The 23028-nt window shown below is 35.8% G+C and overlaps 2 protein-coding genes across 6 annotated transcripts in view; both read right to left on the bottom strand.

The window, feature by feature from the left end:
• Positions 1-2252, bottom strand: part of LOC115438202 (protein Dok-7-like) — a 60329-nt gene extending 58077 nt beyond the window's left edge. For all 3 annotated transcript variants that reach the window (XM_030161640.1, XM_030161641.1, XM_030161643.1), the window contains exons 1-2: positions 2039-2252; positions 1888-1933 (exon numbers count right to left, since the gene is read on the bottom strand). In XM_030161640.1, the coding sequence (XP_030017500.1) occupies positions 1888-1933; positions 2039-2092 (100 nt within the window). In that variant the 5' untranslated portion in view covers positions 2093-2252. The remainder of the gene's footprint in view (positions 1-1887; positions 1934-2038) is intronic.
• A 2658-nt stretch (positions 2253-4910) lies between these two features.
• Positions 4911-23028, bottom strand: part of hgfac (HGF activator) — a 30507-nt gene continuing 12389 nt past the window's right edge. The window contains exons 9-15 of one of the 3 annotated variants that reach the window (XM_030161610.1): positions 17941-18038; positions 15900-15932; positions 12343-12598; positions 10516-10655; positions 10067-10207; positions 7806-7948; positions 4911-5253 (exon numbers count right to left, since the gene is read on the bottom strand). In XM_030161610.1, the coding sequence (XP_030017470.1) occupies positions 5080-5253; positions 7806-7948; positions 10067-10207; positions 10516-10655; positions 12343-12598; positions 15900-15932; positions 17941-18038 (985 nt within the window). In that variant the 3' untranslated portion in view covers positions 4911-5079. The remainder of the gene's footprint in view (positions 5254-7805; positions 7949-10066; positions 10208-10515; positions 10656-12342; positions 12599-15899; positions 15933-17940; positions 18039-23028) is intronic. The other 2 variants (XM_030161611.1, XM_030161612.1) reach the window with 2 other exon arrangements.

Raw genomic sequence — 23028 nt, 5'->3', positions numbered from 1 at the left:
TTATGAATATCTACATGATCAGTAAATTAAATGCAAGAAATACCCAATTCACGGTGAAAAAGACAGAATAAACTGTCATAATAGTTACAGGCCTGTGAGGGTTAACTTGCGGAAAAAGTTATTAGACCATCAAAAGTCATCAAAAGCAATGGTTATGCAATCCAGTACTAACTCCTGTGTGTATCACGTGATTAAAACAGACTGAAAAAAAAACATGGAATACCTAAAAGCACTGTTTTTATCAGTACAATGCCATAGATATTTATTTAAGAATTTAAGTGATTTTGGTTATTATCAAGAAAACCATGGAAAATGGCTAGATATCAGCTCTGAAATTAAACTCTTATGAGCTATTTTTGTTATTATCATTATATTTGTCCAAACAAATTTACCTTTAATTCCACCAGGAATTAAAATGAACAAGAAATTGAAGAAAACAAGTGTGGTCTAATAATTTTTTCCACGACTGGAAATGTAAATCAAAATTACTGAGCTCAACCTGTCCCAAATGTAGGATCAGAACTAAAACTACCTAAATGATAAATTAATTAAATAGAAGAAATAGACTTGATTTTCAATGAAAAATGCAAAATTCAGAGCTTAATATTAGAATAAATGGTGGTAAATCACTTAGGAAAGGTTCAATGTGGAGAAAGTTCTAGCAGTTCAAGGTCTTTAAGGGTTCATATAAGTTTCATGTTGCAAAAACACACTCAAACCTCCAACTCAAATTAGTGATTCAAACCCATAATGCAGGGGTGTCAAACATGTGGCCCGGGGGCCAAATGTGGCCGACCAAAGGTTCCAATCCGGCCTGTGGGATAAATTTGTGAAATACAAAAATTACACTGAAGATATTCACAAAAATTTTAGGTCAGGTTCCACATAGAGACCGGGAAAAATATCATAACAACCTATAAATACTCACAACCCCAAATTTTTCTCTTGTAAATGTAAATATTTTAATGTAATTTTTCTGTATTTACACTAAAACAAACTACCATTTCACAAATAACCTAAATATCCTGAACCAATATGAATAACGTGAAATGTCAAGAGAAGAAAGTGTAATTTTACAAATATTCTGTCGGTTATTAAATGTGTTGTGTATTTGTAGATCCACTGCGATCTGTAAGTTGTAATGTAGATGTGTAAATGATAAACTGAGGCAGAATATTGGTAATATTATACCTAATTTTCTTAAGAAATTTTAGGTTGTTCATGTTATTCACATTGTTTTGAAGGACAGTTTGTAGATGTAAACATTTTCATCATGCATGGAAAGTTTGGAGTTGACATTAGTTATATATAATTATGTTATTATTTTACTAGTCTGGCCCACTTCAGACCAAATTTGGCTGAATTTGGCCCCTGAACTAAAAATGAGTTGGACATCCATGCCATAATGAGTTTTAGTTCTGAAACTGTGAACCCGGTAACTGTCTTTTGGCACCTTCAAACAATCAGTGTCAACTGACAAAACAAGCCTGTGTGTGTGTGTGTGTCTCCTTCACACGCCTCCTCACGCACATAACGGAGGCCTGAACACGGACAGCTGTGACAACATGACATGGATGATCTGAAGCAGCAGCCTCGGTCTAACCTGAGGAGAATGTCAAACTCTCCACAGACGCACTGCGACTTTCACATTAGACTGAAAGCAGACAAAAACGACACGAAGGCGCAAATAAATGAAAAAATAAATAAATAACTCTTTAAGTGATAGGAGCAGGCCCAGATACTGTCAGATTCAGGCCCATGCGTCAGCTCCACTGTGGCGCAGCATACATGCGCACTTGTTTACGCACGGATTAAAAACATTCACACGTGCGTAAAAGCCGTAATGACACCAATGTGGAGTTTTACTACAAGAAAGTCTGGGTTTACCTGCTACAGGCGACGGTTTGCGAAGGACGAGCCACCTAGTTTTCCACTGAGAGAGAGAAAAACACAAACAAGAGAGGAGAAAGTTTTAACCAACAGTGCTCAAATGTGTAATAGTCCATGTCCGCGTGGAAAATGCGATGAAAGCGCGCACCTTTTTCCCATCTCTAAGTCTGGCGTATCCCTCCACGACAACAGAATCCGTCATCTTCAGTCATGGTTCCTGACAGCTGCTCGGTCGCTGCCTGAATGAGGGGTCACTTTCAAAATAGCTGCGGCTCCGTGCGTTTGAGGGGCGCAAACTCGGCCCCCAGAGAGGCGCATGGGAAATGGCATGACACTGTGGACCGGGTGTGTGTCTTGTCCGCCTGTCGGTTTGTCCGTCTGAGCAGCAGCCTGATCACACTGCCACCTGGGCCGCCTTCCACCACCTGCTGCCACCGGGAAACACGACTGGAAGAACCAATCAGTCACAAGGAAAACAAGACTGGGAATAAAACACCGGAACAAGTTAGAAAACACAGCGTCAAGTGGGCGGAAACTTCCTCCAGTTGTGGAAGAAATACTAAGATTATTAACTGAACTCAGAAAGACCCAGTGCCACTTTAATGGCAGTTCACAAAGGAAGTTTTCTCTCCATTTAATCTTAAATCCGGAAGAGGATTAGGGCCACTAGGAAAAAAAATAAATTAATAAAGGTCCTATTTATTTATTTATTTATTTATTTTTATGAGAAAAAAGTCCGAATTCTGAGTTTTAAGTCAGAATTCTGACTTTAAACTCAGAATTCTGTCTCAGAATTCTAACTTTAACCCTTTCATGCATACTGGTCACTACAGTGGACAGTTCTTCTCCAACTGTTCTCTTGTATATTCATGGATTTTCTTGTTTTAGTTCCATATCAGCCAACAAAGTGAACGCTTATGCATCATCCACTGTAATTCATACCATAACTGTAACTTTGCTGTTCTTGATAAACCTGATCTGCAGTAACATGTTTCAGTGTACATCAATTATTTGTTAGGAAAAAAAAGGTGTTTTTTTTTTTTTGCACATTATCTCCATGAAACGAGTAATAATTACCATTAGAATATCTTAAAATGTGAGAAAACATAAGATTTTATTTCATTGTTTTAATATCAATTTCTGATATTGGGTTTTAAACACGTTTCTTTACTTCAAAAATTAAATGCATGGACGTTTTTGTAACTCCATGAAAAAAAAAAAAAAAACTTGATCACAGTTTTTTTTTTTTTTTTTTTTTTTTTATGTCTATGGAGGAATAAAAACACTCAAGAAAAAAAATCTTAAGGTTCTCATAATTAATGCATGAAAGGGTTAAACTCAGAATTCTGAGACAGAATTCTGAGTTAACCCTTTCATGCATAGTGGTCACTACAGTGGACAGCTATTCTACAGCTGTTCCCTTATCGTATTTTCAAGGATTTTATTATTCTAGTTCCATATCAACCAACACAGTACGTTTATGCATCATCCCATACACTGCAATTCATACCATTACTGTCACTTTGCTGTTGATAAACCTGATCTGCAGTAACATGTTTGAGTGTAAATCAGGTGCTTGTTATTATTGTTAGACTGTCATTAACATAAATTTTTTGTTTTTTTTTTTTGCATATAATCCCCACAAAGTGAATATGTTAAAATGTGACAAAACACCAGATTAACATTTTAAAAAATGATTTCATAGTTTTCACACAGTGTATCGGTAAAAACATGTTTCTTTGCTTCAAAAATTAAACACATGGTGTCCAGCTGAGTAGACATTTTTGCAACTCCATTAAAAATAGGTTCATAAAAAACAATTTCAATCGCATTATTTTTTTTCATGCCTAAGGAGGAATAAAAACACTCAACACTCACACAATTAAGGTTCTCACAATTCATGCATGAAAGGGTTAAAGTCAGACTTCTGAGAAAAAAAGTCAGAAATCTGAGATTAAAGTCAAAATTCTGACTTTAATCTCAGAATTCTGTCTTTTTCCTCAGAATTCAGACATTTTTTCCTCAGAAATCTTACTTTTTCCTCAGAATAATAATAAAAAAATATATTGTACCTTTTTTTTTCCAGTGGCCCTTATCCTCTTCCGTACTTAAGTCATTCATCACCATTTATTATATGATCCTCTATATTTTTCCATTTTTCACTGTAAATCATATATTTTTCTAAATTTAATTCCCACATTTAATTTAGATATTCATCAAAACTCAGAGTTAATTCAAAGGTTATAATATCGAAACAATAAAAACTGAAGACAAAGTGAGTTTTTCAGCAAAATATATCAATAACTGAACATAAACCAAGTGTCTCTATTCAATAGTCATGTTGTCATGGTGTCAAATTTCATGTGCACAAACAGACATGTCAGCTGAGAGGTTATTCAACTGAAAATACCAGTGGAATTTAACAAGAAGGTAAAGTAATGAACTGTATCAGAGGTAATTTTATTACACCAATATTTCTACCATATCTAGAACCTGTGGATCCTTCTAGGGAATTTTTTTCCTCACGTTTGGACAATATTTCACCAAAAGTGGCACTTAAGCTGTGTCTTCTTTTTGCACCTTTAATCACACAGTGTAATTATCAAATGAAATGTTAAAGGAATGAATGTAAAATATGCTACAAAAGAAGACAGATTTATTCATGCAACAAAACAAAATATTTACAGGTTCCATCATATACTTTTAATGTGTGTCTTGGTAAGTATGTGACTAGATAATAATAATATTGATTATAAAACATTTTATTTCTGCAGGGACAGTTTCAGTACATCTGACTAATAACACTTTCATTAAGTTCTGAATGCAGAACTTGTACTTCTACTAAAGCATTTGATTGTGGACCGTTAGTGCTTTTACTTAAGGATCTGACAACTTTTTAATGTATATAAGATTTGCCTGTGAAATCCAAGTTTAAGTACTTTCAATAACCTTAAAGCTTTTATTATTGCCATATTTATATAAGAGTGCTGTTTATTCAGTTCAGTCTAAGTAAATGTATTTTTCAGAGATTCAAGAATTTTCACAAAAGAGACCATTTTTCTAATAAACTATATTTATTAAGTAATTAGAGGTTTATTCAGTCACATACTCTTTCACAGTTAAAAAAGATAACTTATAAACTTCCACAAATACATTATAGTACAAAGTGTCTGGTTTTCGTCTTAATGTTCATGAGGCTTTGGGTTTCCGTCTGATCACTGAATGGATCCAGTCGATGTAATTCACCACTCGGGTGTAAACTCCGGGTTTTTTCGTGTGTCCACAGCCTTCGCCCCAGCTGATGATCCCATACAGGAAACTGACATCATTCCTTGCACAAGCCAGGGGGCCTCCGGAGTCGCCCTGGGGAAACAGTCCAGCAGATCCAGTCAACGCTCATAAACGCTGTGTGGATGAACAGCCGACAGCTGAGTCACCCTCCGAACCTGGTCTAGTCCTAATGATGGGACTTTACCTCAGAGGGGGGTTGTTTCACAGCGGGTGGAGGAGGTCGACGGCTGCTGCAGACCTCAGTATTTTTCCTCGGTGTTGCTCTGAGTCTCAGTTAACCCTCTAAGGACTACCATTATCACTGGCCACAGAGTTCTTGATTTTTGTTTCCAATAAGTGTCAGAAAATGTATTTTTTGCCAATTCTTTTGCACTTTTTTTCAGGAAGAACTTCAACTTTCAATATCTGGCCATTAATTATCATTATCATTATCATATGTAATAAATGCTTGAAACAGTGAAGAGGAAAAAAAACGAAATTTTTCATCGTATTTGTTATGAAAAACAACTGTAAATGTGCATAAAGAAACTATAAGATTACTATCAATGAACTATACAAACTGGAAAAATCTGATAAAAACTGAAAAAAATGCAAAAAAAAAAAATTATTACAATATTTCACCACAGAATTTACTGCTAAAATGCAGCTAAAAGTAATAAAATCTTCCATCTCTCCCTCACCGACTGCACTCTGCTGCTCTCTGCTCCGCCCACTTCCTTCTCCCTCAGCCAATGGGGGCCTCTACCATAATGTGTTCTATTGCAATAGAAAGCTCTGAATCTCAGCTTTCAGATGAACATACATCACAGGTAGCAAGAAAACATCAACACTGGTAAATGTTAAACAACACAGACAAATGAAGGCACTAAAATGTGAGGTTTCACATGTCTCTGTTTCATCACATTAAGTTGTTTTCTTCCTGTTCTGTCTTTTATGCTGTTTTTATCATGTACATCTGAGGCTTCTCTACATTTTCATGTCTCTAAATAAGGTCTATGGTGACAACATTCTCACCAAAAAAACTCAAAAGAAAATGAATTCACAAATCATACTGTTATTTATTGGTGACCAAATAAAAACAGTGGAACTCATTTTGGGACAAGGTTTACAGCCAAACAGCCCACGGTTTATTTCCCTGGTTTCAGAACAATGGTGGATGTTGTCCAATCTGTGTCCACAGCTCACAGCTCTAACAAAGTGTGGAGTTTGTTCTGCTTCTGCCAGACTAATATGGCAGTAAAACAGAGAAACTGGTGTCACAGCCCATACCCATGGACCAGTCACTTGTATTTGATATAAAATATTGAGCACCACAGAACAGAGCAGTAGAACCTGAGTCTGAATCACATAAAAGAAGTGACTACTGCCACTAGTGGCTTAGGATTACTGTTTAGAAACCGGCAGTTTGGTATTTATGTCAAGAGGGAGATGGAGAAGAGTGAGGGGTCAAAATTACTAACAACCATAAACAGATTCAAGCCTTATTCACATGGGACTAGTATAACCTGTGGACCTCCAGAGATTTTATCATTAACCCACCACGTCTGTATTTCATCCAGTTCGTTCACACACAGTACGAGAAGTCGGGTTTTCACTTGAATTTACTGACATTATTCATGTTTTCTGATGTCGAGATCATGTTCAACACTTACATATAAGCGCTGAAAGACAGAAAAATGGTCCATGTGCTGCGTTTACCCTACATGGATCCAACTCAACTCAACTCAACTCGGGTACCAGGTATTATTCCTGGAGACCGTTTCCATTACAGAAAACTACTGACTTTAGACTACCCGATCATCATAGCGACCCGATCATCATAGTGACACTGCACGTAACTTCCGTGACATCTGCTCTGAGAGTTGCTGATAAACTCACTCGTTGCATGTTGCCTTGTGTTCCCGTTTTTTTTTTTTATGTATATTTACTGTAAACCTCTGAATCTTTTTTTTCTTAATGGCATGTCACGCATTGATGATGCAGTGACGCAGAGACAACTCTCTGACCAATCAGTGGTCTGCAGTGTTTATACATCACCTGTTTTGGAACCTTGGCTGAGCAATTACTAAAAAAAATAGTACAGGGTACCAGATTCCAGGTGCTTTTACGTAATGGAAATGCAAAAAAGGCAGAGTCGAGTCAAGCTGGTACCATGTAGTGAAAAAGTGGCATTAATGGAGCTGTCATGTCATCTATCTCATCTTCTGAGGGATATAAGTTTGCTCTTTCAGATTTCTAGGAACTAAAACTGTGGGCAAATGACTCTAAATCACAGAGATAATCCATGTTATCTGCCTGAATCTCAAAGTTAGACGGAGAAATTAAAAAAAAAGAAGAATTAAGGAATTGATGATGATGGATAATAAAAATCTACCAATAAAATCTTAGAATACAGTTGTGCATGTCTGCTATATAGGATTTTACAGCATCCTATTTGCCCTAAAATCCAAATAACACTCCACACTTCTCCATGAGGCTCCATTACCTCAGTACTTTTACATCTCTTTGAATCAGAACCAGATATTTTAATTTAGTAAAAAACACACACTAACAGTCAACTTGTTTGTTTTCTAGTGTCTGTCATTATCAGTAATCTACCTGTATGCGAGTAAATCATTTCCTACCTGACATGCGTCTGCACATCCATTGAGTCCTGCACAGATCATATCAGAGGTAACGTGGTTGCCGTAGACTTGCGGTTCTCTGCATTTCTCTTGGTTTATCAGTTTGACCACAGCCTCCTGCAGACTGGAATACCGCTCCGCCTCTGTCAAATAAAACAAACGATTATCACAACATACGGTCATGGAAAAAATTATTCGACCATCAAAAGTCATCAAAAACAATGGTTATGCAATCAAGTACTAACTCCTGTGTGTATCATGCGACTAAAACAGACAGAAAAGAAAACATGGAATGTCTAAAAGCACTGTTTTTGTCAGTACAATGCCATAGATACTGATGTAAGAACTGAAGTGATTTTGGTTATTATCAAGAAAACCATGGAAAATGGATAGATATCAGCTCTGAAATGAAACTACTATGAGCTATTTTTGTTGTTATCATTATATTTGTCCAAACAAATGTACCTTTAGTTGTACCAGGCATTAAAATGAACAAGAAATTGAAGAAAACAAGGGGTGGTTAATAATATTTTGCATGACTGTACACAGATACATGATACGCACAGAAAAAACTCCTAATATTAGAGGAAACTGGCATGTTGTAATTTGTTTTTACAGTTTGATTTTCTTATCTGCTGGGTTTATTTGAAAGGACACACGTTTAATTTCAAAATCAACTCAATTAACAGAACTGACTATAATTATCCGTGCTGGAGGTTTAACAATTTTCACTGCAATTAACACCAAATTAGATTGTTCTCTTTCAAGTGTCTTCCTGCTAATTGCCAGGAGATCACAAAGCCATGAAATGAAACAGCTATTGCGCACCACAACATGCATTTGGAGCTGTAAACTGACTCCGATGTGATAAAAATATCAACGTTGCGGTCTGTATTGATAAAAGCAGTCAGGGAAAAGACAGTTTATGGGTAGAAATGGTTCAACACACCACTTCCTGTTTTAAAATCACCCTGAACCTGCACATTTGCTTCTGTGTTACATGACATTTCCTTTTTTTAATCATTTGCAAACTGAGGACACTAACTGTTGTACAAGTGAAATGATGGGTCATTTCTTGGTGTTTACAGACTGGAGTTGCTGATCAGTCCGTGGTCTCCACTTCACAGTGTCCAAATATTTTCAATAGGAGACAGATGTGAACTGATGACACTGTTATAACTCATACACAATTCCTGCTGAAATAACCACAGACTTCAGGGAAAAGATGCTAATTCGATGGCTTCATACAGTGGTGGAAAACAGTTGTTGGACATCCCATGCATTTGTGATACACTGCATTAAGAATCAGTCTTAACTCACTGAAGTCCATTCTCCAAACCCACATGCTCCTTCTGCAGTTGCTCAATTCCATCTAGGTACAACTGGATGATTCAGCGGATAATGAAACACATCCAGGACATGACATGTTGAAACTGTCAACAATTTAGTTAGTTTTTCTTGTTAGCAATAAACCAAAATAATCATTTGCATTCACGTCATTGGTTTCCTGTTTGCAGTGGGAGGGTAACTGATATAATGGTATCAAAATGCAGTATTTGTCCCTTAAGTTCCGTTAAATGGTTTAACCCATAATGACCCAGTGCTACTTTTGTGGTAATTCCAAAATAGTTTTTTCCCTATGTTTAACTTAAGTAATTTATCACCATTTACGCTCATATTACTGTCTGTGTTTTGCATTTTTCAGTGAAAATCAGGTATTTTCCTGTATTTAATTTAGTGATTATGTAGATGTTCACTGAAGTTCAATTAAAGTTGAGGGTTATTATATCAAAAACACAGAAAACTGAAGAAAATGGGACTTTTTCAGTAAAATATATCATTAACTGAACATAAATCAAGTGTTTCCATCCACTGTCATTGATCCAACTCCATTGGTTTTACTGGTGAATTAATATTGTAGAAGATGACGGTGTTTCTATAGTAACTACGGAGCTTCTGAACGTCCAAATGGGTCATATCTGATGACCATGAAAAGATGATACACTGTATTTTACACCAGTTGTTTACATGTATTGATAGGATTAGTGGATCAACAGGTATTAAACATTTTAGATCAGTAGATGCTTTCAGTAAACGGTGGAGGTTTGGGTCTTTATGGGTTAAACATTCAAGCAAACTAAGCAAAGACAGACTTTATTTTTACAGCATTCTAGAAAATGCCCCAACTTTTCTGCTCATGAAGCTTTGATTATAATGAAAGTGAAATCACTTGGCACAGACACTATTTAGTCATCACTCACTCTCATGTAAGTGTCCCCAGCCGCTAATGGTGCAGCAGTATCCATCAGGGAACGTCATGCCTTTATCTGGAAGGCAGATGGGCCTGATGAACGGGGTTTTCCTCACACACCTCCCATCCTGCTTCTTCAGTTTGATTAAAACTGCACAACAGAAACGCAGTGTTAGGAAACGGGGAAGAAGACAAAAAACGTCCTGTTAAAATGATATGGCAAATGCTAGACTTGGAGACTCCAGCACCCCTTGAAACCACCACAGTCCTCTATGTGTGTGTCTGTTTGTGTGTCTGTGTGTGCGTTTGTTCATGCGGGGGAGCACAGCTGTTCGCCCATGCACAGCTGTGTTCTCCGACTGGGATGTTCAGTGAGTTTGTGGCTTTCTGTGAGCGACAGGAGGATCTCCAGTTTATATGAGTCACTGCTACGTGTGTTTGAGTGTGTTCAGTAATTACCAATGTCATGGAGTGTTGGATTAAACACTGAGAACTGTTTGGGGAAGACGTACTGCTCCACTCCAAATACCCTGGTGTTGGGACCTGTGACATTGAACCTCTGCTGCCCGAAAACCACACGGATCTGAGACTTCAGTGGGCTGTGGAACAACACAATGTTCTTTAGAAACAGAACCCCATAGGAACCCATAATACTGTTTATCAACTTATTTATTCAAGACCAAGAGCCAGTCACATCTGAAAATATGCAGCTGGATTTTCTCCACATTACTTTAAATTAGATTAGATTAGATTAGATTGCATTAGGTTAGGTTAGGTTAAATTAGAGGTATAGCCCTCTATTAAATATAAACAATACATTATAATATGTTATCTTGTAATATTAAATATTACAAGATAAAAGGAAAGAGAATAATAACAATAACTATAAAACCAGTAGTGGAAAAACAGGCAATTGCACATTAGAAAGTACTAGTAGAAATAAATAATAAAGTAGTACTAAAAATAAATACTAATGAGCAATTATGTTATATTATAACATGCACAGTGTGTGTGTGTGTGTGTGTGTGTGTGTGTGTATATATATATATAAAAGTAAGTATTAAGCAATATAAGTATGTAATAATAATAATAATAATGATAATTCTCAACCAACATTTAATCCAAATATTCATGTTTAACAAGAAATATTAAATGTGTTCATATCATTTTCATTTCTTAAGATTTCCTCCAGATAAGCTTTACACTTTTCCTCCTCTAACGTTAAGCCTTTAATAATAGCCCCCATATGTTCCTCAGTATGGTCAACATTTGTTTTCAGTGAAGGATGTACTGAACATTGTGGATTCTTTTGTTCTGCATCAGTTAGTTTAACTCCCAGCTGCTACAAAAACACAGTTGAGTTACACCATATTTAACCTCCTAGGACCCAGCTATGGGTTTATTTTGTCAATTTCACAGCTTTATACTGTACAACAAAGAAATTATCCTGTCCAATGTAAAGGACATTCATTTAAAAAAAAAAAGATAAAAAAGGACACCCAGTTGCACAACACTTTGCCCCTCCTGCTCACTGATACTCTGCCTACCCAAGGATTCATTTAGAATTTAACTTTCAATCTTTTTAAAAAAAAATGCAAAGTGGGAGAAAGGCACAAGTAAAGAACATGTGTGTAAAATTTCAGAAGAATCGGGTGAATACTGTTTGAGAAATGGGTTAGATGAATGTTCTAAGTTGAAATTTTCAGAAATGTGTTAAAAAAAATCCAAAATTGGCCAAAATTTTTTTCATGACAATAGTTGCCATCCGGGGTCTCAGGAGTTAAGACAATGGTTTTGCAGATATAATATACTCATAAAAGTTAAAAGCAAAAATGCCTCTACATTAACGGGACTTCTGCATCCTGTTACAGTCCTGTCCAATTCTGTTCATCGTTATGTACATATAAGTACTTTACGTAAAACTGTTCTCAATTATCCAGGTCATAGTTTATCTGGTTACGTGCCAAGAAGTTAATAATAAAAAATAATGTTAATTCTAACAGGTCATTAACATAACGCACCTAGATAATGACAAGACACTATTGCAAAAAGATATAAATATTAAGTGCTTCTTATTAAGACGACTTAACTTGTTAAATAATGAGGTAAAATATTTCCCCAGTACACTTTATGTAAGTATACTAACATCAGTGTAACATTTTCATTGAATTGGCAATACTTTTTCTTTTTTTTTGTCGTTTCCTTTTTAAAGTATAGTTTAACCTGTTAAATCCAGGTCCATTTGTTTCCAGTTGGAATCACTGGTAGTTTGTGCTGTTGTCGTACTTGCGGAAGAAGCAGTGCGCTGCAGAGACCACCCAGCAGGAGGAGACCAGGGTCCCGGCGCAGAAGTCCGACCGTCCGATGTAAATGGCCGCGATCCAGGGGTGTGTGCCGGGCAGCGCAGAGTTCCCGCCCAGGATCCGCCCCCTCGCTATCGACAACCTCTTCTTGTGCTTTTTCCCGCACACAGGCTTTTTGTTTGGTTTGGGTTTTTTAATGGCGGGTTTGGAGTTCAGGATGAAGACCCTCCGAGAAGAAGCTGCAGGAGGAAAAATGATTCAGTACAGAAATAAAAGCTTACAATTTCAGCACCGCTTCACAATAAGACAACCCTTAGAAAAGACTATCGTTTATTAAGATCATTCATTAGGTTGGAAACACTTTATAAGTCAATACACTCCACTATTTGATCAGGTCAAGTTCCTACATTTCCCAAACTCAGGGTCAGGACCTTAAATGTGCACTGTTTTGTTAATTTTATTGATTATTTTATTCATGTGTGTTTGTTACATTTATTATTTTTCTTCATTTTGGATTATTTTCCTCACTTTCTTGATCATTTTGTTAATTTTCCTCAATATTTTGTTCATTTAATTATTCATTTTGTTAATTTTCTGCTTGTTTACTTGACTAATTTGTTCATTTTCTTGATCATTTTGTTCATTTTCCTGATTATTTTGTTCTTTTTTTGTTTACCTGATTTTTTTTGTTCATTTTTGTACGTTTCATTTACTATTTTCTTTATTTTGAATGATTTTGTTCATTTTCTTGACCATTTTGTTCATTTTCCTGATTATTTTGTCAATTTTGTTGATTCAATACTTGATACGTCAATACCTGTGGTAGCATAACATAATACACTTCATTTTTTACATTTAAATACATGTAAAATGGCTCTGCTATGTGAATTCAATTGCATTAGAGCTTGAGATCGTACAATGGTACAACATGAAATTTATACGCCAAGGAGATACCTCGCTTCTCTTTTGCTCTTGAGCTAAATGCGTTTAAGAACCAGTGTTCTATTCTGCTGTATCTCTGACATTAAAACTTACTTCACTTACTTTACTTCTGTCTTTTTATCAGTCAACATATAAACCCTTAAAAAACTAAACAGTTACTGGTGAGCGAAACCATCTACTGATCTAAAATGTTTAATAACTGTTGAACCAGTAATTCTATCAATACAGATAAATAATAGGTGTAAAATGCTGTTTGTCATCTTTTCATGGTCATCAGATATGACCTATTTGGATGTTCAGAGGCTTCGTAGTCACTATGGAAACACCATCATCTTCTACAACATTGGTTCACCAGTAAAACTCATGGAGTTTATAAATGACAGTGCTTGGAGAAAGTTATTCTATGTTCAGTTTATGATATATTTGAAGAAAAAATATATCCTTTTTCTTCAATTTTCTCCGTTTTGATATAAAAACCTTTTAATTTACTCTTATTTATGAACATCTACAAGATCAGTGAATAAAACACAGGAAAAATGCCTTATTTTCACTAGAAAATGTAAAAGGCAGAGGATAATACTGTAATAAATGGTGTTAAATCACTTAGGAAAAGTTAAATGCAGACAAAATTCATTTGGAAGTCACCACAAAAATAGTTCTGGATCTTTAATCTTTTATCTGTAATTAAACTATTTCCTAAGAAATGCATGCGGCTTACCATCAAAAATAACACATTGCCATTACTTTGGTGTATGAATCTATTAATTTACTGCATCAAGTTAAACTTTTTAAACATGCAGATGATGATTAAACCCTAGTAAGTGATTAATCAACATCAGATGAACTTGACAAGTATAAATGTCACTGATGGAGAAGACGAATAAGTCTCAAGAAGCGATCAGATCTGAGGCTCGACACTAAAAGGTGAATAAGGGCAAACGGCAGAAGCACTTCACTAGACTGGGTCCATCAATGCAATGCAAGTTTTAACTGAATCTTCACAAAATCTGTAAAAGAAAATGCTAATATATTCACATTTCCTCGCATTAGTTCACTGTGATAAGCAGCGGGAGCATTTTAACTGCTCATAATTAAAAGTTGCGAAGCTCTTCATTGTGCGATGTTTTATTCATTGGTACATTAATGGGAAAGAAAATGTTTAAAGTGGGATTTTAATAATAGTTCAATCATTCTAAAATAAAAGCAGGGCATTTAGAGGTAGGGGTGGGAACTGGGAAGGGATTCATTTTGTTCTACTTCTCTTCTGTTTTGGTTTGGAGTGTAAGATTCTGATTCTTGTAGATTAACCCATAAAGACCAAAACATCCATCACCAACCAAAAGCATCTACTGATGTAAATGGTTTAATAGTTACAGTTAATTTGTAGAAAGTGGGAAACACTGTCCTGTATAACCCTTAAAAACCTAAACAACTGCCAGCGATGAAAAGAATCTACTGACCTAAACAGATCACCTCTTGATCCATTAATTCTATCAGTGCATGTAAATAATTGGTCATCAGATATGACCCGTTTGGACGTTCAGAGGCTCCATAGTTACCATGGAAACACCATCATCTTCTACAACATTGATTCACCAGTAAAACCCATGGAGTTGGATCAATGACAATGGATGGAAATGCTTGGTTTATGTTCAGTTGATGATTTAATTTTACTGAAAAAGTCACTTTTTCCTCAGTTTTCTCTGCTTTTGATATACCAACCCTCAACTTTAATCTGAGCTTTTATGAAAATCTTCATGATCAGTACATTAAATATAGGAAAATACCTGTTTTATACAAATAAAATACAAAATACAGAGGATAATATAAATAAATGGTGATAAATCACTTAAGAAAGGTTAGATATAGAGAAAATTTCATTTGGGAACTGACATAAAAGTAGTGCTGGGTCTTTATGGGTTAAAGGTAGAGTGTTTTATTTGTTAAGAAGGCCATATTCTGCCTGTTACTAAATGTTTTGTGTATTTGTAGATCCACTGTGATCTCTACATGTGTAAATGATAAACTGAGGTATAATATTATTCTTGACAAACTGGTTGTTCATAGTTCTTCAAGTTATTCATGAATTTTACTTTTTCACACTAAAAAAGAGAAACATTGGGAGTTGTCATTATTTATAGGTTATTATATTATTATTATTTTATTGGTCTGATCCACTTGAGACCATATTGGGCTGAATGTGGCCTCTGAACTAAAATGACTTTGACCCTCCTGGTCTAACATTAGTTTCTACAGCTTTTCATACATGTACATGACATTGTTCTGATTGTTTTAATCTGCCATTCATGTTAGTTTCATGTATTAAAATGCTTATTGGCCCACACATACAAACACACATTAATTCATTAAATCTTATGACGTTAATAAAAAAAAACTGGTAAAACTAGATTGCTAACAATGCACCAATTGTTGCCCTTATGAATGACTTATAGAGTGCATTAAACCTAATTAAAAACCCTTAACATACATTTAAGAAGGGTGGTCTTATTGGATATATTGGTATCAGAATTTCTATAAGCTACTTTTCTACAGTGACTACCAGACTAATATGTCTAATACTTATAAATACCTAAATACCTCTTCTTGTTTTTGCAGCTGGCTGAATCATCCCTGCAAAAAGCAACAAAAAAAAAACAGCTACTCTATAAGATGATAATGTTTTGGTTTGAAGCATCCTGTTGCAAAGTCATATGTCAGTGAGGAAACAGCAGATGGAAGAAGCTTCTGGATTCTCTGTATATTGGTGCCATCGGTGCCAAAACCCACTCGCTTGATCAACATTTGGCTCCACCTGACATGACATGTTGATTCAGAGTGACTCATCCTGATTCTCCCTGATCTTCTGAAGCCCACGCTAACTGAAAAAACCCTCTGCTGCTTGACATTTAACTTCTCAGAGTGGCACATTAGCGTTATTCTTTTCGGTTTTTATTACAAACACTGGAGGTCTCATTAAAAGCGGAGGCATATGACTCTTTGTGGACATTCTAAGACGAGCTGCAGACGCGGTGGTTTAATCAAGGCTGTGAGAATGAACATCTCTAATAAGGTGATGACTGGTCCAGATGAATAGTTCTGATCCTTTGAAATGAAGAATAGATGTTCAGACACAGCGTTATGTAATACAACCCATAAACACCTAAACATTCACTGGGTACTAAAATCATTTACTGATATAAAAAGTTAAATACCTATTGATCCACTAATCTAATCAATACATGTAAATAATTGGTGTAAAATGCAGTTTGTCTTAAGAGTGACTTATAAGAGGGCAACGACGTGATTAAGGTCTTCACAGGAGCATACAAACAAACACCCACTAAGATTGTGTCTAAATTATATCAGGGTCTACAAAAATGCAATGGTGTGAATTCATTTTATGTTAAATCGAAATGGGAATCAGAATTGAATATTACTCTGTCTGAAAGTGAGTAACATTCTATGTGTAAAACACAGCAAATATCCACCAGCTCTACAAGCTGGCAAAAGTCTGGCTGGAAAAACCTCAATTGCTTTTTTATTACACCAAACATGAAAAGCAAACAATTAGGAGAACAGCAGCAATGCTGAAGAGGGTGTGGCCACATGAATGCCAACCACTCACATATCTTTTGAACATGTCGAAAAATCCAAATGTTTTGGAACAGTGTTGTTCAGACAATGGAGGTAATTTTTAATAATAAAATTCCAATGGACCCCCAGACTATCTACCTGGGTCTAAAACTTGATGATGTAATTAAAGAGAAGACACTTACTTATTTAAAATATTAATTTTTGCCTGCAAAAAGGTTGTCACAAGTAGCTGGTTAAAAAGTGACCCTCTACAACCACAGCAATGGCTGGACATTATAGAGGAAATATATACCATGAAAAAATTAACGTTCTGTCTGAGGATTAAGGTGGGAACTTTAAATTGAAGATGGGAGAAATGGACCATATTCAAGGACACTACTTCTTGTTACTAGGTCTGATGCGGAAAAGCAGATGAATGCATAAGAGATTTTTAAGCAAAATAAGTGCAATTTCATATATTATCATTAATATTATGTCTCAATTTATTATTAACACAACATACAGATCACAGTGGATCTATTACATTGTTAAAATTGCACAGAATTTTCTTAAGCCATTTCAGGTTGTTCATATTTGTTAAGGTTAATGTGTAACCAAGGAGAACATTTGGAGTTATCATTATTTACAAATTATTATGCAATTATTTTACTGGTGTGATCAAATTGGCCCGTATGTGGCCCCTGAAGAATCTGGTTTGAAAATGAAAATTAATTTTGCACAACTGGTTTTTTTTCTGCTTGAATAATCTGTGCATTTTCCTTAAAATCCCACCAAGTCGACTCAAATCAACATTACAAAATCCAAACTATGTGCACTCCTAGTCCTAACTAATGACATTTTTATCATAATAACATATTTTTCAGCCTTAACTCTATTTCTGCAAAACAGTATTCATGTGTCTGTTTTATATGCATCATCCTTACCATATATTAATAACATTAAATCATACTCTACCATTACCTCCTCTATTTCTACTACAGATGCCACTTAGAACCTGATGGTGTGTGTGTTTGAGTGAACGTCATCCTGTGCTGTGTTTACTCACACACAGGCATCACACAGGAGGGGACGTCACAGTACTCCCAGGAGATGGCGCCGTCACTAAGTGTGTAGCACCACGGCATCCTGTCCCCATCTGGGTTTCTGCACATACAGATACAGAGTGCGTGTGGGTGCACCAACGCTGTTTTTATCTCCACACATTATGCAGTCCAGGACAACATCTATAACGCTCCCCCCATTTCTACAGAAAAATACTGATGCATAACAAAGGAGGACTGGCGTTAAAGGAGTGATATTTTGCTTTTTTAAATGGAATTATGCATTTTAAAACATTTCCCTGTGGTCTACATAAACTGTAAATGCTATGCTTGGGTCTGAATTCTTCATTAAATCAACTCCACAGGTCCATCTTCAACCCTATTTCTGAGTAATGACACCAGAAAGGTCGTTTTGAGCGCTGGCCCTTTAAATCCAAATGAGCCACTTCAGGTTGTTGACCGTGCTGCTCTGTCCCGTTCAGCCACTTGTGCTCGTTAATACAACCAACAACTGAACATTTTAGGGAATCGGCGGGAAGTTTGGACATATTTTCAGTTTTTACTACAACCGCTGCTGCTGACAAACAATTACGGAGAAATGTTTGTCGGAAGTCTTGACCTTATACGTGCAAATGTCGTGACGTAGCTAGTTATAGACACAACAAATTAAGAAGGAATTAAAACGGGTTGTAGAAATCCACTCCATTTTTGCCAAAATGAATATAAAGATAGCTTTGCAGCACCTGGAGGGTTCAAATTCAAACTTTTTGAACTGTTAGGGTCCAAATACACAAATAAATGAACCAAAGACTAATAAAAGTGGATTTAGCAAAATATGACCCCTTTAAATCTCTGTCGAGTGTTACACAAGTGCATGTCATGACACTCTGGCCTATATCTACACTAGGGTTTTCACTTACACTCACTTATAACTTCCAATAATGTGCAATCACCCTGTATAATTGTGAATTATGTTCAATAAGTCATGCAATAATCTCAGCATTTCATGCAAAATTCTCTGTTCTTGCAACAATAACAATGCAATATTTATTAAAACATCAATGCACTATTTTTTATAGTTAATGTTAGTATTGTATCTATTCATATTTTATGTCTATTTTTAATTTTATTCTACTTTTAGATCTATTATCATACTTTTTGTTGAATGTTATATGCCATTTCCTTATTTTACTTTTTTTGTAATTTCATATTTCCTCCATTCTTATTTTCTAATGTATTGTGTTTTTATTCATATCATTGCACTGACTACAGTAGCACTCCTAATTTCAATGAACACACAATAACAATAAACGCTATTTTATTGTATTCTATTCCATTCTATTCTATTCTATTCTATTACAGTTATTCTTGCCATTTCAGGAAGCCAGAAGAATGAAACCATTTGGTGTGAAACATGGACATGTTTTCACACTGTTGTTGTAGGGTAAAAATCTTGTCTTATTACACATTATTTATTTATGTATTTAAGTTTCATTTACTAGGGACAGATAATCATAATGTACAAATTGAGAACAGCGGTCTCACATAAATATCACAGTGGTTCAAACTACTTTGCAACATTTGTCCGTAGAAAAGTCTTTTACTAAATCAAAAAAGTAAAATATGGAGTATTGGCTGAAAGAAGTAGTGCCAAATATTGTAGTTTTCACTTGATAATGGAAGCAGCAGTGGAATGAGGTTTGGTCTTCATGGCTTTGCTGAATATTGGTTTTGATTCTGGTCAATGACAGTACTCTGATGGGTTTTCAGTGTAAAATAGTGTTACTATGGACTAGTTTCAGATCACAGTTTCTTTTGGAATGTCATTTTGAAAATCAACAAAATCACACTGAGATTATTACTCCTCAAATTTTTGTTTTCTTTACTAGATAGCCCTGTAATATGGGTAATAATATACAGTAAGTCGATCATTATAGTAAAATAAACCTTATTATTTTATCCATGCATTAATGTTTACGTAAATGCAAAGGAACTTTGTAGTGATGAAAATAACTATTTTTTGTTTGTTTTTTGTCTCATCCATAATTTACTGTATTTTTTGTTTTTCTTTGTAAAGCAGTGCTGTGACAATGGGCAGCATTTAGATCTGAAAATACTAAAACACTAAAACAAAAGAGGTAAAAGTCTGTAGTTTTACTCAAATTGTCTGACATTTCCCCTGTTCTGATGTAAAGGGCAGATTTAACACTTGTTAATAACCACTCAAAGATGACAAAATGTTCTTTACTGCAACTGGAGTCCAGCTAATCTTTTCAGATGTCGTTCTACTGAAATATTTGACTTTGCTCTTTCAGTGAACATCCTTTTATACTGTGATAAAAGTCCTCTTGAATTTCCACCCAAAACACTTCTAAAACTTGAATTTATCATCATCGGCGGAGCCTCCATCTTCCGCATCCAGGAAATAGGCTGACTAAATCCGCAGAGGAACCAAAAAATGTTAATAATCCACCAAAAACCAGAGATGCTGATTCACACAGCACACATATTATCAGAGCTGAAATAGAGTAGGTAATTTGCAGCAGAATTATTACTCTATAAATTACAGATATGGTAGATTTACATCACAGAAAACTTCTTCTACTAATTTTAGTTACCACAGGTGGACAGGTAATACTAGTCTTGTGTGAGCAGGGCTTAAAACAGAAGATTTTGCTCTGCAGGTTTCTGATAATCCTGGATTTCTGATGCAAATAAAGACTCATCCCCTGATTTACTGAAGCAAACCAGGTAGATTTAAGAGTCATTAAAACGTGCTTTCACTGGTGCTCAACAGGAACGTCAGGCAGCAGTGAAAGGTGACGCTGCTGATTCAGTTTTTCAAGCAAAAAGTAGCAATTAATGGAAATCCTGATGCAGACACATGCCAATACAAATATGTAAAATATGTAAATGTGTTTCAGTGATGCTCAAACTTTTCCTAATAACTGCCCGTGGTCCATCTGCCAGTCTGAGCCTGCATATTTTCAACCAAATCCTTAATGTTTGCTTGAAATGGGCTTTTCTTTGAAGTCTGGGACATTTTGGGACATTTGCTGTGGGTTTGCTATGCGAGCTGCTGCCACAGTGCAGGGTCGTCATAGCAACAACAACCGAGGATAGCAGGAATAAGTGGACAGACAGCAAATGTGCAGGAGATAAGTTTTTTTTTTTACAGTGAGCAGTATGTGCTTTTTTAACGCTTGCAGCGGTTTTATGGTCACTGGTGCATATGAGTGACAAGTGCTAGCACATGGACTTGAAGATATGAGTCAGGACATTGCTGGTTAAGGGTGAAAAGTTGGACACGGGAGGAAATCAGACTTTTGTAGATAAGCCAAGTTGGCGCTGGAAACCACTAGGAGTTTGTTTTGTTAGTCTCTTTGGGAAACAAAGTTGACTCTACATGTAACTGAACCTAACTGACACTTCTGTACACTGTAAAATAGAACTGTTGTGCTAACATTATTTTGTGTTAGAACAACTGATTACTTGACTTGTTGTAATAACACAAAAATACAAGTCAAAAATGTCTCAAACCTTAACTTGAAAATCCTTGTTTAACTAACTTAATAAATTCTGTCAACTTAACTTCAGTGAGAGTTCAGGAGAGTGGGCGGAGTTAAGCCCTGCGTCATCAGATTCTGGTGATGTAACATCCAAATGCATCACTGACAATTGGCAGGTGCCTTTTCCAGTCATGAACTTATCGTCGCTCTTTTGCACCTTGTTTCAAAACTGGGAATACATTTTATAACACACATTAGCAATTATTAGGGGCATTGTTTTTGGTTCGGTTTGTTTATTTCTTTGTTTGTTTGTTAACACTAGCAGCAAAACTATTGGCTGAATTCATACCAAATCGGGTTTATAGATTGCCAGTGATCCCAGAATAGATGTGGTTACATGTTGGGAAAAGTAGGTCAAAGTTCAAATTTTTTCATTTACTTATAATGGGGCGAAATTTCAAATGTCTATAAAAACATCAATTTTGTTTCAATTTACTTCAAACATGATGAGACATGATGACATCAGCTGGATCCATCCCAAAGTAAGCTACAATACATGCAAGGGGTGGGATTTGTTGTGCCTGACACCACTTGTTTTTCAAGAAAGTGCCTCAACTGTATGCACTTCCATTGTTTGAAATTATGGAAGCATTTATTATTATTATCGTTATTATATTTTCAGTTGTGTCTTGGTTTACCTATAGAGATATGTGAAGAAATTTGAAAAATCACACCGCTTAAAATAAAGGCACAACATTATACTTTACAGTTAGTCAAGACATGGTGGTGTAGTGGTAAGTGCAGTTGCTTTATAAGAAGATCCCTAGTTTGAGTCCAGCATCAACAAAAGCAAAATTCTCCAGAATTCAATTTTTAAGTTCAAACCACTACCCCAAGAGTTCAACTAACAAATCTGTATCCAAAAAAAAAAAAAAAACAGAGGTACACGCGACAAGGGATAATTCACTGAGACAACATGATATATTTTAGGAGAACAAGTTGTGTTTGTTCATTTGACGTAAAAATTTAAGCAGCCCTTTCACTCAACACTAAATTTTACAGTGTAGGAACCTGACAAGAAAATGCAGGCTCTACATCATTTAACACCACACGGATGAAAAATCACAGTGTGGGAATATGGAAAATCTGCATGCAAATTTCTCCAAAGACGACTATACGCACTGGGTATGGCGTGAATAACCCACATTGCTGCATTTTATTTTATGTAGAGAAGTTGCTTCAGGCAGTATGTGCAGAAGTTAGAGAAAAGACACCAACTGGCATGAACCAATCAGAACTGAGCCGGGCACTGAGCATGAGGACAGTATTTTACTTTACTGTTTTGCTTCCAAAGACAGATAATTAGTTGGGCTTAATTTGTTTAAACCGCCTTTTACTAAACATAATGATATCTTTGCAGCGTGCCTCAGAGATGTTTGACTCATGGCCAAAGGCTGATGTAATAGTGGAGCCTTTTAGAGTCACTGAAGGGTTGGTAACTAATACCATTTGGAACAGAGGATTTCACTGGTTTGGCATGTATTTCTGCAGGCGTAACGTTACGACACTCTGAGATCTAGATTG

The sequence above is a fragment of the Sphaeramia orbicularis genome, chromosome 18 (genome assembly GCF_902148855.1).
Source record: "Sphaeramia orbicularis chromosome 18, fSphaOr1.1, whole genome shotgun sequence".
Lineage (NCBI taxonomy): Eukaryota > Metazoa > Chordata > Actinopteri > Kurtiformes > Apogonidae > Sphaeramia > Sphaeramia orbicularis.
The sequence above is the reverse complement of the archived record's forward strand: the minus strand, read 5'-3'. Positions and strand labels throughout refer to the sequence as shown.